Source organism: Microcaecilia unicolor, chromosome 5 (genome assembly GCF_901765095.1).
Source record: "Microcaecilia unicolor chromosome 5, aMicUni1.1, whole genome shotgun sequence".
Taxonomy (NCBI): domain Eukaryota; kingdom Metazoa; phylum Chordata; class Amphibia; order Gymnophiona; family Siphonopidae; genus Microcaecilia; species Microcaecilia unicolor.
Window position 1 is genome coordinate 359,575,410 of NC_044035.1, and position 17,734 is coordinate 359,593,143.

Below are 17,734 nucleotides of genomic sequence, written 5' to 3' on the forward strand. Positions count from 1 at the left end.
AAGCCCTGAGGTGAGAGCAGGAGAGGACAGACCCAGAAGCAGACGGGAAGAAGCTTGTCTGCATTGGGTCCCCCCCCCTTGGAGGCCAGGCCTAGGGAATTTTGCTTCTCCTCCCCCCCCCCCACCCACCTCGGCAGCCCTGAACCTTGGCCTCTTGAGAGCAGGAGAGGACAGACGCGGAAGCAGACGGGAAGAAGCTTATCCGCATTGGGTCCCCCTCCCCCCCTGGAGGCCAGGCCCAGGGAATTTTGCTCCCCCCCCCCCCCCACTCCTCGGCAGCCCTGAACCTTGGCCTCTTGAGAGCAGGAGAGGACAGACCCGGAAGCAGACGGGAAGAAGCTTATCCGCATTGGGTCCCCCCCTCCCCTTGGAGGCCAGGCCCAGGGAATTTTGCTCCCCCCCCCCCCCCCCCTCCTCGGCAGCCCTGAACCTTGGCCTCTTGAGAGCAGGAGAGGACAGACCCAGAAGCAGACGGGAAGAAGCTTGTCCACATTGGGTCCCCCCCCCCCCCCACTTGGAGGCCAGGCCCAGGGAATTTTGCTTCTCCTCCCCCCCCCCCCCTCGGCAGCCCTGAACCTTGGCTTCTTGAGAGCAGGAGAGGACAGACGTGGAAGCAGACGGGAAGAAGCTTGTCCGTATTGGGTCCCCTCCCCCGCCACCCCCTTGGAGGCCAGGCCCAAAGAATTTTGCTTTTACTACATTCTCTGGCAATGAATTCCAGAGTTTAATTACACATTTAATGAAGAAATATTTTCTCCGATTCATTTTAAATTTACTACTTTGTAGCTTCGTTACTTGCCCCCTAGTACCTTTGACTTTTTTTATCCCACCTCCTCCTAAACTCCCATAGACGGCTGAGGGGAGACATGATAGAGGTATATAAAATAATGAGTGGAGTGGAACAGGTGGATGTGAAGCGTCTTGTTCACGCTTTCCAAAAATACTAGGACTAGGGGGCATGCGATGAAACTACAGTGTAGTAAATTTAAAACAAATCGGAGAAAATGTTTCTTCACCCAACGCATAATTCTGGAATTCGTTGCCGGAGAACGTGGTGAAGGTGGTTGGCTTAGCAGAGTTTAAAAATGGGTTAGATGGTTTCCTAAGGGACAAGTTCCTAAACCACTACTAAATGGACTTGGGAAAAATCCACAATTCCAGGAATAACATGTACAGAATGTTTGTACGTTTGGGAAGCTTGCCAGGTGCCCTTGGCCTGGATTGGCCGCTGTCGTGGACAGGATGCTGGGCTCGATGGACCTTTGGTCTTTTCCCAGTGTGGCATTACTTATGTACTTATGTACTTTCGCCCGTTAGATTGTAAGCTCCTTTGAGCAGGGACTGTCCTTTTTGTTAAACTGTACTGCGCTGTGTAACCCTAGTAGCGCTCTAGAAATGTTTAGTAGTAATAGTAGTACTTATGTCCCGTAAACCTAAACGTAAGCCTTCCACCCCTTCCCTGTGGTGCAATTTAAGTATTACTCAACAGTGGATACGCAAGTGCCTATGGGCCTCTGTTTACTAAGCCATGTTAGCATTTTTAGGATGCGCTAACCGTGTAGATGCATCTACATGGCTAGAGCATGCTAATTTTTAGCACGTGCTAAAAACGCTCATGCACCTTAGTAAACAGGCTCTAAGACAGAACATCCCCCGTACAACACCCCATGTCAATTTCACAAAGACTAACCAATAGCCATATGCACAGTCCTTCATGAAGGGAGACGGACCCTTTCCCAGGTACCCAAGGTACTGTTAACCACTAATAAATGTTGCATCTCACAGACATACCATAATTTATTTTACCATTAAACAATTGATGGAACATCAGACTGCTTCCATGCACCAGCCACAATCAAACGAGCCACGTTGAAGCTGTGGCAGACAAACTGCTGCTGAGGTTGTCGAAGTTTAGGTGGTTAAAAAGGAAAAAAAAAGCAGGATCCCAGGTAATCACAATTCACTGCAAATCATTGCACTCGAGCCTGAACTGTTTTCCAGAAGTAAGAAAACAAGGAAATCGGTCTACAATATCCACTGTGGAGCAAAGAAAAGAAAACCGTCTTTAATAAGTAATATTTTTGATGCCCGACATGGCCATGCTTAGCCTAGAATACAGGCTGCGTCAGGGGCATTAGGAACTGTGACAAACAACATAAAAATAAATCGGTAAAAAATGAACAAGTCTAAAAGTACAAAACATATGTATATCAGTATAAGAAGATTCCAAGTGCTAAATGAGTGAAAAAGTTCAATAAAATCAATACATTATAAAAGCATTGTTTGTCACAGTTTCCTGGTGTCCCTGACGTGTGTGTATATATATATATATATATAATATATATATTTTTTTTTACAGGTGGTGCATTCCCCCTCACCCCTCTCTCTCCCTCCCCCTCCCACTGAGTTCCAGGCCAGCCCCCTCTCCTCCAAGTTCCAGCCTGGGGCCCCCTCCCTCTCCTCTGTGCTAGCCCGACCTGCACTGCCTGACCTCTTCTCCCAGTCCTCCGCCTGCCCCTGGTCTTCCTGCGTGCCACCCAGAATTTAAAAGATCTTACCTCGGGGTTCGGCGGCAGCAGTGAAAGGCGAGCAGGCTCGGTGCTTCAGCCTGACTTCCCTTCTCACTCAGCTGACAGCTCTGCCTCTGGTTCCAGCCTCGCAAGGGCTGTCAGCTGAGAGAGAAGGGAAGTCAGGCTGAAGCACCGAGCCTGCTCGCCTTTCACTGCTGCCACCGGACCCCAAGGTAAGATCTTTTAAATTCTGGGTGGCACGCAGGAAGACGAGGGGCAGGCGGAGGACTAGGAGAAGAGGGCGGGCAGCGTAGGTCAGGCTGGCTGGGAACTTCCGTTCCGGGTGGGACTGCCGGTGGGTCAAATATTGGAGGTGCTCAAGCACCCACGGAGTCGGCGCTTATGGCCTGTATTCTAGGTGAAACATGGCCATTTCGGGCATCTATGTGAAACCTGGGAGTATCGATACTACTTATTAAAGACTCTGTTTTCTTCAACAAGGTCTGCTTCTTTTCTTTGTTCCACTGTTTTCCAGAAGGCCTTCATCGTGTATCACCCGTTGTGTCCTGTTCATCACAATGCCTCCATCTCTCTGTCAGATCTAGCATTGGCAAACATAAATCCTAATTGATCCACTGTAAGTGGTTAAGGTTTCACAGTTGCACCCCTTACTGTAAGAGTTGGCAAATTTGGAGGGTCCTCTCCCTTGAATCAAGGCCTAAAAGGGTCGTAACAGCCATTCTCCCAATGCACTGATACAGGTTTATCATTAAAACCAACCACAGATGAGAAACACATTTAGGTTCCCTGTTTACTAAGCCACGTTATAGGAGTGTTAACCATGTACGTGCGTTAACTGTGTATGCGCCTACAATATCCCTATAGGCGCCTACACGGTTAGCGCACACGCTCATTGTAGGTGCGTTAAAAATGCTAACGTGCCTTAGTAAATGGGCCCCCTACTTTCCTACGGAAGCAAAATAATCTCAACAAAAGTAAAAGCTCGATCAGCAAATTAAACTTTAAAATAAGGGAGGTGTAAGAAAAGTCAGGCGAGACGCGCACACACCTCGTGCATATATGACGGACTGATGGAGAGGTGATCAACAGGGGAAGAAATGCCCCTTTGTTACCGCCCCTTCGGTTGTATGCCTCAAGCAACAGAGCATTTATGGAGGAAGTAGGTCATCCAGTAATGACATCATACCTGAGGAACAGAGCACATCGGTCTCGGAAGTATAATTAATGAGCCTTTCTGAGGGGAGAAAGGGGAGCGTTTTACAGGGGGAGGGGTTACCTCAAGAGATGCTTATTTTTCTAATAGAAGAAATTAAGTCAGTAGCCCATCGCTGCCAAGGGGAACATATAAGTGATCCTCGTGGTAGATGTGTTGACATCTCACTCAGTGGCATGACACAGATATTCATGCTTCAATAAAGACTGACATTTTGAGCTTTGGGTGATGTCAGCAGATTGACCTCAGGACAGGTATTATCAGGCCAGAGGCAATTTGAAAACTGGCAATATGTGGTTGTCTAAATTGTAAGTACCACCAGGCTAGGTTTTGACTCATTTGCCAACCCCTGCTTCGGAGAATATCTTTGGTACATCAAAATGTCTACCGTGTTCGTTGGAGGACAAGAGGTTTAAACATTGCACTACCCATTAAAATACTTTGAATCTGCCCTTTTTTATGTAAGGTACAACCGTGATGCAGGTAACGGCTACTGATCTGGACGACGCCGTGTCAACAAGCAATGGGATTGTTGCTTATTTCATCACAAACCAGGAGCCCAAGCAACCCAACGACCACTTATTCACAATCCACAGACAGACCGGTGTTATCAGCGTCCTGGGAACAGGACTGGATCGTGAGGTTGGTGAGCTGGGAGCAGTTGACCTCTGGTTCTGATAGTTTTGTGTAACATAAAATAAGTAGCTTGAAGTTTCGATTTAAGTTACATCCTGAAGGGCTTTCCCTGGCGCACGGACCTTTCAGAACTGTTAATGTCTTTCCCATTACCTACTGAAGGCCCGATTTTTCTTAGGTTTTTCTTGCATTCTGTATCTATGGGGAGAAAAGCTTAGAAAATCAGGCCAGGTATGAAAATGTGGTGGTTCTCAGCTCTGCTGTAGTCTGCCTGTTATTTGAACCTGCTGTATTTAACCTCTGACCTTTCTGTGATAGATATTAGGGAATTTATGTTAGCTGATACCTGGAAGAGTTCATGGATGGAAGATTCCCTCCCTACCTCACTGCTTTGCCCCAACTTTCTATCCTTGGGTCAACATGTCCTATTTCCAATTGTCTACCAACCACTTGTTCTCATTCCCCCTCCACAACCCTCCGCACGCCAATCTCTTTGCTGTAATGACATCCCGTCTTCAGTCTATGTGGGACTAGCACCATCCAGCGGCCCACATGACCTGCTGTCATCTAGTTGAGGGAGCAGACACCAGTTTCCTGCCCTAAGCATATTTATAGAGGAAGAAGGAGGGTGGGGTGGAAGTGGGGGGATGTAGGCCATGGTCTTCTCCTCATTTCTCTACCTCCTAGAAAATGAAAGGGTGGGGGGGGGGGGTGGATGCTGAGTGGGGTGAACTGTGGTATGAAGGATGCTGAGACCATATTTGCAGAGACCAAAAATAAAATGGTAACCTGGCCCACCCCAGTCCTGCCCCTGCTGCGCTGCCCCCTGCTGTACAGTCACCTTGACTGACCCCCCCCCCCCCCCCCCAAGAAAGCCAGGTATTGATTCTATAAGCAGTGAAAATACTGGTAAAAGTAACAGAAATGCATTTTCTTCCATACTCTGCTATATACAAAATTAGAAAAGATGTACATTTTCAAAAAAGTAAACATCCATGGGCAGCATGTCCCCCTTGTATCCATATGTGGTATTTTCCCCTTTTCTCTCCCCCCCTCCCCCCAATATACTGTGAGCTGTTACAGGTGAGCACTTCACTCACTCCCGACCTCAATTACGGTCCCAGCTCTTCCACCTCTTTCACACACAGAGGTGTGCCTAGCGTATTTGACACCCGGGGCAGATCTTTTTTTTTTTTTTTTTTTTAACACCCCCTCCTCTATATGAAAAAATTATTTTCAGTAATAATCCCATGAGTCTCACAATAAGGGTGTACCTAGGAAAAGGCAGCATCTTAAACATTGCAGTGAGCACTAGAAGATCATGCTGCATGGGGGGGAGGCAAGGAGGGAGACAGGTGCTGCATTGGTGGGGAGGGAGGGAGGGAAGTGCTACATGGGGGGGAGGCAAGGAGGGAGACAGGTGCTGCATTGGGGGGGAAGAAAGAAGGGAGGGAGGGAAGTGCTACATGGGGGGGAGGCAAGGAGGGAGACAGGTGCTGCATTGGGGGGGAGGCAAGGAAAGAGGGAGGAAAGTGCTGCAAGGAGGGAGACAGGTGCTGTGTTGGGGGGAGGCAAGGAGGGAGGGAGGGAGGGAAGTGCTACATGGGGGGGGAGGCAAGGAGGGAGACAGGTGCTGCATTGGGGGGGGAGGCAAGAAGGGAGGGAGGGAAGTGCTGCTTGGGGGGGAGGCAAGGAGGGAGACAGGTGCTGCATTGGGGGGGAGGCAAGGAAAGAGGGAGGAAAGTGCTGCAAGGAGGGAGACAGGTGCTGTGTTGGGGGGAGGCAAGGAGGGAGGGAGGGAGGGAAGTGCTGCATGGGGGGGAGGCAAGGAGGGAGACAGGTGCTGCATTGGGAGGGGGAGGCAAGAAGGGAGGGAGGGAAGTGCTGCTTGGGGGGAGGCAAGGAGGGAGACAGGTGCTGCGTTGGGGGGGAGGCAAGGAGGGAGGGAGGGAGGGAAGTGCTGCATGGGGGGGAGGCAAGGAGGGAGACAGCTGCTGCTGCATGGGGGGGGAGGCAAGGAGGGAGACAGTCCAATTGAACAGGAAGCCCACAAGGAGCAGCAGGACGGACCATAGTACCTGCTACTGGAATGCACAGCTGCTCAGAACTTACACCCTCATTCACACTTGAAAGAGTTGAGTTTACCTACCAGGGTCAAATATTGTGATTTGTGAACTCATTACAATAGCTTGATAAAAAATGTTTGTATTTGCCTTACAGAAAGTGTCGGAATATGTTCTCACGCTTTCAGCTCAGGATAACGAGGGGCATCTTGGTCTTGCAACAACAGGAACGGCTGTGATTACTGTGACAGACACCAATGATATGGCTCCAGAGTTTGATCCAGTCTCGGTAATTCCTTATTTTCCACTCGACCATGTTTTATGTTTAAATCTGTTTATTGAGCACCAGAAAATTGTACAAAATCACAGATCAAACCACAAATACAAAATAGTCAGCTCATAACAATGTTCCCAGTCGTTTACATTTCACCCCAATCCCACTCTTTCAATACCTCTACCATGTTTTAAAATAAAGGATGATTTAGATTGTTCTGATGTTTGACACTCATTTCCTATTTTTTTTGTTTTTTTGAGAAGCATTTACAACCCACTGTCAAGGCGTGTGTACTGCTTTGGGGGGGGGGGGGGGGGGGGGGGGGAATAAGACTTAATATATTGCCTTTCTGTGGTTTTTGCAACTACATTCAAAGTGGTTTACATAGGATATACAGATACTTATTCGTACCTGGGGCAATGGAGGGTTAAGTGACTTGTCCAGCGTCACAAGGGGCTGCAGTGGGAATTGAACCCAGTTTCCCAGGATCAGGTTTGCTGCACTAACCACTAGGCTCCTCCTCCACTAGCAACATTCCCTGTAGAATCTGAAATAGTAGCAACCACTAGGCTACTCTTCCACTCCTTGGGATTCCGGAATCTTGCTATTCTTTGGGGTTCTACATGGAATGTTGCTACTCTTTGAGATTGTGCCTGGAATCTTGTTATTGGGACTTGATATACTGCCTTTCTACATTCAAAGCAGTTTACATAGTATATACAAGTACTTATTTTGTACCTGGGGCAATGGAGGGTTAAGTGACTTGTCCAGCGTCACAAGGGGCTGCAGTGGGAATTGAACCCGGTTTGCTGCACTAACCACTAGGCTACTCCTCCATGTTTCAACGGTCCTATCATTTAATAGATTTTGGCCTGGTGCATTTTTCTGATCCAGATGCATTTATTGGTTCTCAGTAAGCAGACGGATCTGGTTACCCTAAACCTTTGAAAAGAGCTAGAAGATGGAGCTGCTGTATCCTCTAAACACCCAGCTAAGATTTTGTCTCTCTCCTCTTGGCCTGCTACAGTTCCAAGTAATATATAAACCGCTTAGACAATATAATTTACAGGCCATATAATAGACTTGAAATGTGAACGACTAACCTCAGGTTTTGTTTTGCAGCTTTAAAAATGAGGAAAGTCCCTTTCACCGTGAGGTGGGGTTCTGATCCTCCTTCAACCCACCGGCGTCTCCCTCTTCTAGTCTTAAAGAGCAGGTTTGAATGTAATGTTGGCCTGACCATCTGTCTGTCTTTGGCATTCCAGTACACGGCAAATGTTCCTGAAAACGATGTGGGAATTATAGTCGAGAGGCTGAAGGTTACAGACGGTGACGTGCAGGACACTGATGCATGGAAAGCGGTATACACGATTCAGAGCGGGAACGATGGCTCCTTCGAAGTCACGACTGATCCAGTAACCAATGATGGAATCTTGAAAACGATCAAGGTATTGTCAACGCTGCAACTTTGTAACACAGTTACATTGCATGTGGCCTGCCTCTGAGCCAGTGGGGTAGCTACCTGGGGCCACGGGGGCCTGGGCCCCCGTAGATTTGACCCTGGACCCCCTGCTGATGACCCTCTCGACCCCCCCCCCCCCCCCCGCTGCCAACCCACTGTCGCCTACCTTTGCTGGCGGGGGACCCCAACCCCCGCCAGCCGAGGCCCTCTTCTTCCGGCGCAAGGCTTCGTTCTGTTTCTGAGTCTGACGTCCTGCACGTACAGAAGCCTTGCGCCGGAAGAAGAGGACCTCGGCTGGCGGGGGTTGGGGTCCCCCGTCAGCAAAGGAAGGCGGGGGGGGGGGTCAAAGTTGGTGGTGGAGGGGGGTGTTGGCAATGGCGGGGGGGGGGTCGGTGGTGCCGGGGGGGGGCTCTGGACCCCCTCCCGCCAAAGTCTGGCTACGCCCCTGCGAGTCTGAGCATGTTTTGATTTTTGTCTGTGGCTTCAGTGTTTTCAACAAAGCCGTTAAACACGATACCTCCCCCCACTTCCCTATCCCCAACTCGGTGGCTCTTAGGAAGTTATGTGCAGTTGAGTTTGACCTGCTTTTCCAAGAACACATCAAGGTGGTGTCGAATAGCAAAAGTCTGTGAACCAGGGGTGTCCAACCTCTGCCCTCTCCAGGTCGGGTTTTCAGGATTTCCCCAATGAATATGCATGAGATCTATTTGAGTGCAAAGGAGACAGTACATGCAAATAGATCTCATGCCATATTCATTGGGGGAATCCTGAATGCTCAACTGGATTATGGCCCTCGAGGACCAAGGTTGGACAACCCTGCTCTAAACTGATTGACTCATCTAGTAGACTGCTCGATGGCAATTGTAACTTATTTTTATTTAGCTGTTATCTTTTTCAGTAGTAGCTTAAGGTGAGTTATATTCAGTAGGTATTTCCCCTTCCCTGGAAGGATTACAATGTAAGTTTGTACCTGAGGCAATGGAGGGTTAAGTGACTTGCCCAAGATCACAAGGAGCAGCAGTGGGATTTTAATTGGCCACCTCTGGATTGCAAGACTGGTGCTCTAACCACTAGGCCACTCCTCCACTCCAGTTGCTACTCTGAGATTCTGCTTGGAATCTTGTCACTCTTTAGGATTCCAGAATCTTGAGATTCTTTGGGGTTGTACATGGAATGTTGCTATTCTTTGAGATTCTGAATGGAATCTTTATTTATTTATTTAGATTTTGCTCACACCTTTTTCAGTAGTAGCTCAAGGTGAGTTACATTCAGGTACTCTGGATATTTCTCTGTCCCAGGAGGGCTCACAATCTAAGTTTGTACCTGAGGCAATGGAGGGTTAAGTGACTTGCCCAAGTTCACAAGGAGCAGCAGTGGCTTTGAACTGACCACCTCTGGATTGCAAGACTGGTGTTCTAACCACTAGGCCACTCCTCCACTCCCAAGATTTCATTCAGAATCTTAGAGTAGCAACATTCCATGTAGAACCCCAAAGAATATTTATTTAGATTTTGCTCCCACCTTTTTCAGTAGTAGCTCAAGGTGAGTTACATTCAGGTACTCTGGATATTTCTCTCACAATCTAAGTTTGTACCTGAGGCAATGGAGGGTTAAGTGACTTGCCCAAGGTCACAAGCAGCAGCAGTGGGATTTAAGTGGGCTTCACTGGTTCTCTAATCCTTAAGCTGCTCCTCCACCGTGATCGGGCGGTGACAGTGCTGTATAAGATGCTTCATATACAGCATGGCGCTGGGATCTGTGCTTTTATGATGCTGGCACAGCATAAACCATAAGGTGCAATAAGAAATTGGACTAGGATAATCTCGGTAGGCAGAGAGACTTATCTGAAACGGCCTTTGTTCTGTTGGGTATGAGGGGAAGGGTTGTAATATTGCAGAACCAGGTTTCTTGGCTTGAGGGGTAAATGTTGAGGCCTAGCATGCTTTGGTAGGGTCTTGCAATAGTCCCCTCTTTGCTCATTTACATGAGGAACAGTAGAAACTTCGAACTACTACCTGCCTTCCACATCTAGGCTTGCTGGGAACCGGGTAGCCCATGTTAGAATTCAGTTTGCACTCGGAATGTACGACAAGCCTCCCCTCTCTGCAGAACGTGGGACTCATTTGATGTTTTTTTTTCATAGGGTTTGGATTTTGAAACCAAAAAGCAGTACGTTCTCCTCATTAGCGCGCAGAACAAAATTCCATTTTCTGTGGAACGGACCAGCTCCACGGCCACCGTCACCGTCAATGTTCAAGATGTCAACGAGGCTCCGGTCTTTGTGCCACCAGTCAAAATGGTGTCTGTCTCGGAGGATTTGCCTCAGGGACAGGAAGTCGCCTCTTACACAGCTCAGGATCCGGACAAGCTGCAGAATCAGATCATCATGTAAGTAGCTTCAGCGTTTCTCCTCTAAACAGAAAGGGGTGGTGAGCACATGACAGCAGGTTCTGACCCAGTGGCGTAGCTACGGGGGACCATGGGGGCCTGGGCCCCCAGTTTGGCTGGCGTTTGTCCCGCGCTGCTCTTACATTGCTGGTGCCCTGTCCCGTTTTTCAGCTTGTTCATGCTCAGTTTCATTAAAACGAGCATGCGCGGTACTGAAAGCAGGATAGGGTACCAGGCAATGTAAGAGCAGCACGGGACAAATGCTTTAGCCAAAGTACCTTTCCAGTGGTGGAAAGGGGGGCGCGGCGGTATGGGGGCAGAGGTGACGGAAGGGCAGCAGCAGGGAGGCGGGCCAAAACGTGCCCCCTCCCCCCCCCCCCCCCCCCCCACCTTGGGCTCTGGCCCCTCTCCTGTCTGTCTGGCTTTCTATTTTTTTTTGTTTTTCTTGAAATTGGTTCATGGAGGAACAAAGACTAAACCACAGCCACTCCTAAAAAGGGGTTTTATCACTTGTGGTGCAGTTTCGGGTAGAGGTGTAGCCAGACCTTGATTTGTGGGGAGAGGAGAGGATGAGCTCAAAGTGAGGGGAGGGGCACATTTTACACCACCTCCCTGCTGCTCTCCGCAACCCCACATACCTGGGCTGGTGGGGGTCCCCGAGCCCCGTCGGCAGAAGCCTTTCTGTGGCGATAACTCGCACATAGTAACATTGTAGATGACGGCAGAAAAAGACCTGCACGGTCCATCCAGTCCGCCCAACAAGATAACTCATATTTGCTGCTTTTTGTGTATACCCTACTTTGATTTGTACCTGTGCTCTTCAGGGCACAGACCGTATAAGTCTGCCCAGCACTATCCTCACCTCCCAACCACCAGCCCTGCCTCCCAACCACCGGCTCTGGCACAGACCGTACAAGTCTGTCCAGCACTATCCTCGCCTCCCAACCACCGGCTCTGGCACAGACCGTACAAGTCTGTCCAGCACTATCCTCGCCTCCCAACCACCAGCCCTGCCTCCCAACCACCGGCTCTGGCACAGACCGTACAAGTCTGTCCAGCACTATCCCCGCCTCCCAACCACCAGTCCCGCTGCCCACCACCGGCTCTGGCACAGACCGTATAAGTCTGCCCAGCACTATCCCCGCCTCCCAACCACCAGCCCCGCCTCCCAATCTTGACTAAGCTCCTGAGGATCCATTCCTTCGGCACAGGATTCCTTTATGCTTATCCCACGCATGTTTGAATTCCGTTACCGTTTTCAATTTCATTAAAACCGAGCATTCGGGTGAGGGAGGGGGAAGCAGGGCAGGAAGCACGGTGATGGATATTGCCACAGGAAAGCTTTGGGGACCACCACCAGCCAAACCAGCAGACCTTGGGGGCCCAGGCTTCCAAGGCCTGCCCCCTATGGTTTTGGGTACCCAGATGAATTGGATTTCATCCTGTCCATATTTCTGTTCTGTTCAGGTATCTTATTGGAAATGACCCTGCGGGATGGCTGAACATTAATTCGGAAACCGGACTGATAACTGGAAAAGGCAACCTGGATCGGGAATCGCACTTTGTGATGAACAGCACGTACAGGGCCATAATCCTGGCCGTGGATAACGGTACAGACCTGCAGAACCCCCTAGAGGAAGGCAAAAACCCAAGATACAACTTGCCGCTCTCGTCACCCACTTTCTGGCTTTCAGGATCTTTTAGGATTACTCATAAAGCAGAGCCAGACTGAATGGCCTGCCCAAAGCTTGCAAAGTGGGAGAAGGCAAGGCAAAGTCAGACGCTGATAAGCCCCCTTGGCCTCACTCTAAGGCTTTTCTCTATCTTGGGGGGAGGGGGAGTTTTATGAGTTTGCCATGCAAAGTACCTCAAACTTGCACTCTGGTACTTGGCGATTTTAACTCCAAATAAGGTGGATAGAATGTTTGATGTTCTCTAGAAATGATTTCACGGATTTCATGTTTGATGATGTTGGCCACTTTTAGAATATTGTAAAACCTTATTTTGTATTCTACATCGCTTAAGGGTGGGCCCTAGGATTACACAAAGGAAGCAGACACGGTACACCTTCAGCTTTCTGGAGTTTAGGTTTGTGGGACTGAGCTCTCTAGTACTTGGAATAGGGTTCAAGGACTTGTGCCTGATACTAAAAGACAGCCCCCCCCCCAACCCCCACTCCAATGAGAGTCAACAGTGGTCAACAATCATATACTCTTTTTTTTTTTTTTTCCAGTTTAAATTTTTTATTGTAATAATTCTGTAACAGTCATTTTTGCAAAGAGCACATCCTGCTCACATTTGCCCACACAGGGGCCATCCTTTGCTGGACGATAATATCTTGAACTATCTTATCAACTATGTTATCAAAATAGTCCCATAAACAGTACCCGCTCCCCAGACAGACCATACGCCCATAATATACACCATCACCTCTCCCTACCCACCAACCACATCCAGCCACTGCTCAACTTGAAAATGCCCCCTGATTCTTTGGGACACGCTCTCTCTCCCCCTCACACCCACCCACCTCCTACTCCACCATCCCAAATGCATGTCAATCGCTGTTGTAAACGAGCCCATCCGCCTTTGCCGTAGTACCCCCTCCGTGCAGTATGGCGTTACGCGCTCCATTTGTATTAAGTGACCCAATTTGCACTTCCAATCGCCCAATGTCGGGGAGTCTTCCCTCTTCCAAAGCTGCTGCCAACCTCCAGCGCAGCCATTTACGCTCTTCCCAAGAATCCCTCGCATTATGCAAGCCCAAGAGGCTCACCAACGCCTTCGTAACAGCCTGCCAAAAGGGCACCAACCTGGGGCACGTCCACCATATATGTAAAAATGATCCCAATTGAGAGTTACCCCTCCAGCATAGACCCAAAGTACCCGGTGTGTAATACCATCTAGAAAAACTTTATACGCATTTTCCTGCACCAAAACACACACCGAAGCTTTCTGAACCTCCCCACAAATAGCTTCCCATGCCTGATCGGAAAAACTGCAATTTAAATCTGCTTCCCAAGCCCCCTGAAAGCTAAGTGGTATAGGTCTGGGCACCCTCCTCAATAAAAGCCACATGTTTTCCAGACTTTCCATCTCTTGAGGGTTCTCCCCCCTCCAGCCTAATGACCCCACAACATGTTGTATCTGCAAATAAGAAAACATATCCCCCCCCCCCCCCCCCAGGCAGGCCATACCTGGAGCGCAGCGTCTCAAAACTCTGCACTCTACCCCCCCACCCCCCCCCCCCCCCCCCCCCCGCAGCACAGCTCGGAAACTTAATATACCCACCTGTTCCCACTGCACAAATATAGCGTTTTCTTTCCCCGCCCCAAATTTTGGTTCCCATCGCAAGGGCGCAAGTGTAGATACCCTATCCGTCTGTCCCCATTTCCTCTGCACTTCTCCCCACAATACAACCAGATGTCTCACGAACGGATTTTGTATCCCAGCTAAAATCACTCCCATGCCCTCAGTAGTCCACAAATAGGAACTCAATGGCCTATGAGGGTATACGACAGCTCCACCTGGCTAGCTGGCTTTATTTTCCCCCTCTCCCAATCCATAATCATCTGCAGTTGAGCAGCATAATAATACCACTCAATAAAAGAGAGCTTGGGACAATCTGTAAGGGAGTGATGGGAAGAGTAGACAGAATGGATGGGTAGACTGCATAGGCCATGTGATCTTTATCTGCCTTCGTTTTTCTTTGTTCTGTGGCTCCTTGACTCCACCCACAGACTGCCATGACAGTAACTGGGCAGTGTCGGGGCCATGAGAGCCAATATTCGGCAGCACTTAACTGGACGATGCTGGTGAATACTGGTCTCTCCTGCTCATTTAAACCACGCTGAATACTGACCCCCTTCATTTTTTTTTTTAGGTTTATTTATATTTATTGAGTATTAACATAGCATACAACAATGAAAGCAAACACACAATACAAATACTTCCAACTGCAAATATCAAAACTCTTTGTTTGTTGCTACTCTTTAACCCCTTTGTATGTCCCCCTTCCCCTTCCCCCCACCCTCCCCCCTAAACAACTGGCAAGGTAGGGTCGGGCTGCGCCAACCACTCAGTATATGGATCCCAAACATGATGATACACTATTAGGCGACCTTGTCGCATTGCTGTTAGCTTAGACATCAGCTGGATATAGTCCAGTTTTCGTAGGATCACTCGTAGTCCCGGCAAAGTTTGTTGCTTCCAAGCCGCCGCCAGCACCAATTTGCTGGCCACCAGTATTTGCGTGGCCAGTTGAAATGCATATTTTTTAGTACCCTGGGGCCGCATATGTAGAAGGCAATGTTCCATTTTCATGGGAAGATCTATTTTCGTTACACTGGCAATCAATTTCACAACCCTCTCCCAATACTGCTGAGCATGAGGACAGGTCCACCAGATGTGAACCATATCTCCTATCATTTCACATTGACGCCAACAGAGAGCCAATACCCCTTTAAACATTTTAGCTAATCTCTGTGGTGTATAATGCCAACAATATAATATTTTATAGTCATTTTCTATCAGAGCATAAGAAACTGACCCTTTAAGCAGAGATACAAACACTCGTTCCCACTGTGAATATTCATAAGAAACCCCCAATATTTTTTCCCATCTGAATGTGTAGCATAGAATGGGTTGTGATTGTAACAAGAGTGCTTTGTATAGCCTAGAGATCCCCCCTCTTCCACCACCCCCAGCCATTGCTCTGACCCCCTTCATTTTTAATATGTACCAGTGCATTCTTTCAAGGCCTTCCAAGACAATGGTAATGTCCTGTAATAAACTGGTAAATGTTGCACAATATCTGTTCTTTCTAGTTGCTATAGGCCTACCGGGGTCTTCAGTATTTAATGGCTGTTTTTTTTATTGCTTATCTGCAATAGGTTCACCACCTGCTACAGGATCAGGGACTCTTGAGCTGCATCTTGTCGATGTGAATGACAATGGGCCTGAGCCAGACCCTCGGAGTTTTCAGATCTGTAGCCGGGATCCCAAACCTCAAAGATTACTCATTGTGGACAAAGATCTACCACCAAACACGTCACCATTTCGGGTAGAGCTGAAGTACGGGTCAGAAGTTAACTGGACGGCAGTGGTGTCTGGGGACTGTAAGTAACCGGATGGGGGTGGGGCAGCATTCTCTTGTTATGGTGAAGGGCACGTAGATTGATTTCTGTGCAGTAAACTTTGAACTGGGTTTTCAGCATGTTTTAACGTCTTTTGCATCATGAGCTTGTCCACTTTTATCCCCAGCCCTAGTCATCTTTAGCCTGTGTCCCCCCTCCCGAAAGATGTGAAGTGGGAGGGAGCAACAAGGTGCATCTATTTATATATTTTTTAGGTTCCTTCATTCGCTCATTGAAGGTAGACATGGTTGTCATGTTGGGTTTTAGTAGACATTGGGTTTTGTTGCCCTCTTCCCCTTTGAGGGAAGGAGCAGCTTTGTCACATCTGGACTTCCGTATCTGTCCCTTATGTACCTAAATGTGCTAAAATTGTGCACATTACCAGATCTTGTTTAGCTGTTCGTTCCTTTGTCAGTGTGACTCACGTTTGGGGTCCTCGGGAGCTACACAAAGCACGACAGAAGCCCGCTGTGCTGGACCTTTTAAAGTCTTGATTTAGTACGTTTCTGAGCAGATTGATACACCCTATTCTTCCAGGATATATTGCTGAATAAGGATGGTAAACCTACAGAGTGCTGTGTGGGTTAAGACCCGCATCTATTGGTACATTTAATTACTAGCCGTTAAGCCCGTTAAAACGGGCGAGATTTGTGTAATGTAATAATTCTCACCTCCATCCATCCATGTCCAGCAAACCTACTTTCTCCCCTGCCCTCCCCTCCTTGATCCATGTCCGGCAGCCCTCCCCCCATGTCCAGCAGCCCTCCTGTCTCCCCTGGCCTCACCCTGTCCACCGACCCTTCTCTCTCCCCTGCTCTCCCCCCATATCCAGCATCTCTCCTCTTTCACTTGGCCTCCCCCCCCTGCTCTCTGCCCTGCCCTCCCCCCATGTCCAGCAACCCTCCTCTCTGCCCTGCTCTCTCCCCATGTCCAGCTACCCTCTTCGCCGCCGCTCCCTCCCCCCTCCGTGCCGGGCCCCCTGCAGTGACATGAGAGAGCACCTGTCACCTCCGTGTGAAAGCGCTGCAGGCAGCAGCAGAACGATCTGCTCTGCTGCCTGCCTGTAGCACTTTCACACAGAGGTGAGAGGCGCTGTCATGTCAGTGCAGGGGGCCCGATACAGAAGGGGAGTGGTGGCAGCGACAACGACATCAGGGATGGAGGGGGATGGAGGTTGGTGCACCGGCGATGTTGCTTCGTCTCCTGGCTCCAGCGGCAGCGTCCGTTTCCCTCTCTGTCCCGCCCTCTGACGTCATCACGTCTTGACGCGAGGGCGGGACAGAGAGGGAAGTCTCTACTGCGCATTTGCGGGCGAGTCGGTCACTTGTCATTTATATGTTTGATAGGAGTCCATCACAAATGATAGGAATAGATATTGACACAGGTCCATTCACCCTGCGCCTCCCTGGGCTGTTATGCAGTGCAGATGAGCCTGTGTGTGTTGAGGTAACCCCAGTGCTTTTTTTTTTTTGTAAAAAAAAAAAAGGTGCCTGTACTCATGGGCAGGGTCACCACATATGGCTCCACCCCTATGATAGCCACACCCCTTATACCAGCCATGGCGCATATAAACAGACATCATTGAAAATATTATACTAGTATAGGAGAAAAAAATAACATGATTTTTTTTCATTATAAATAATTTCTGTAAGTTATTACAGCTCCAGTATACCCAGTGCAAAATAAGACAGCAGATGTAAATTCTCAAATTGGACATATTCCAAACACTAAAATGAAAATGATTTTTTTCTACCTTTGTTGTCTGGTGACTTTGTTTTTCTATCCATATTGGTCCCAGTCTCTGATTCTGCTGCTCTCTGTTCCCTTAACTCCATTTCCAGGGCTTCCTTTCCATTTATTTCTTTACTTTCCTCCTTTCGTCTTCATTTCTTGCCCTACATCCATAAGTAAAAGCTGGGTCCTCCTCCGTGGAATTGACTGGAGGAGGTATAACATGGATCCAGCTTTTGCCTTATTTTCTCCATCCACGTGCAGTTTTCCTCCCCTTTCCCTCACCTCCATCCATGTGCATCTT

At 48.8% G+C, this 17,734-nt stretch overlaps 1 protein-coding gene across 1 annotated transcript in view; it reads left to right on the top strand.

The window, feature by feature from the left end:
* The window catches only part of CDH1 (cadherin 1), a 104,573-nt gene that overhangs the window by 72,388 nt on the left and 14,451 nt on the right, over positions 1–17,734 (top strand). Inside the window, exons 7-12 of the mRNA XM_030204643.1 lie at positions 4,211–4,386; positions 6,601–6,732; positions 7,983–8,165; positions 10,323–10,567; positions 12,035–12,177; positions 15,457–15,681. Of these exons, the coding sequence (XP_030060503.1) occupies positions 4,211–4,386; positions 6,601–6,732; positions 7,983–8,165; positions 10,323–10,567; positions 12,035–12,177; positions 15,457–15,681 (1,104 nt within the window). The remainder of the gene's footprint in view (positions 1–4,210; positions 4,387–6,600; positions 6,733–7,982; positions 8,166–10,322; positions 10,568–12,034; positions 12,178–15,456; positions 15,682–17,734) is intronic.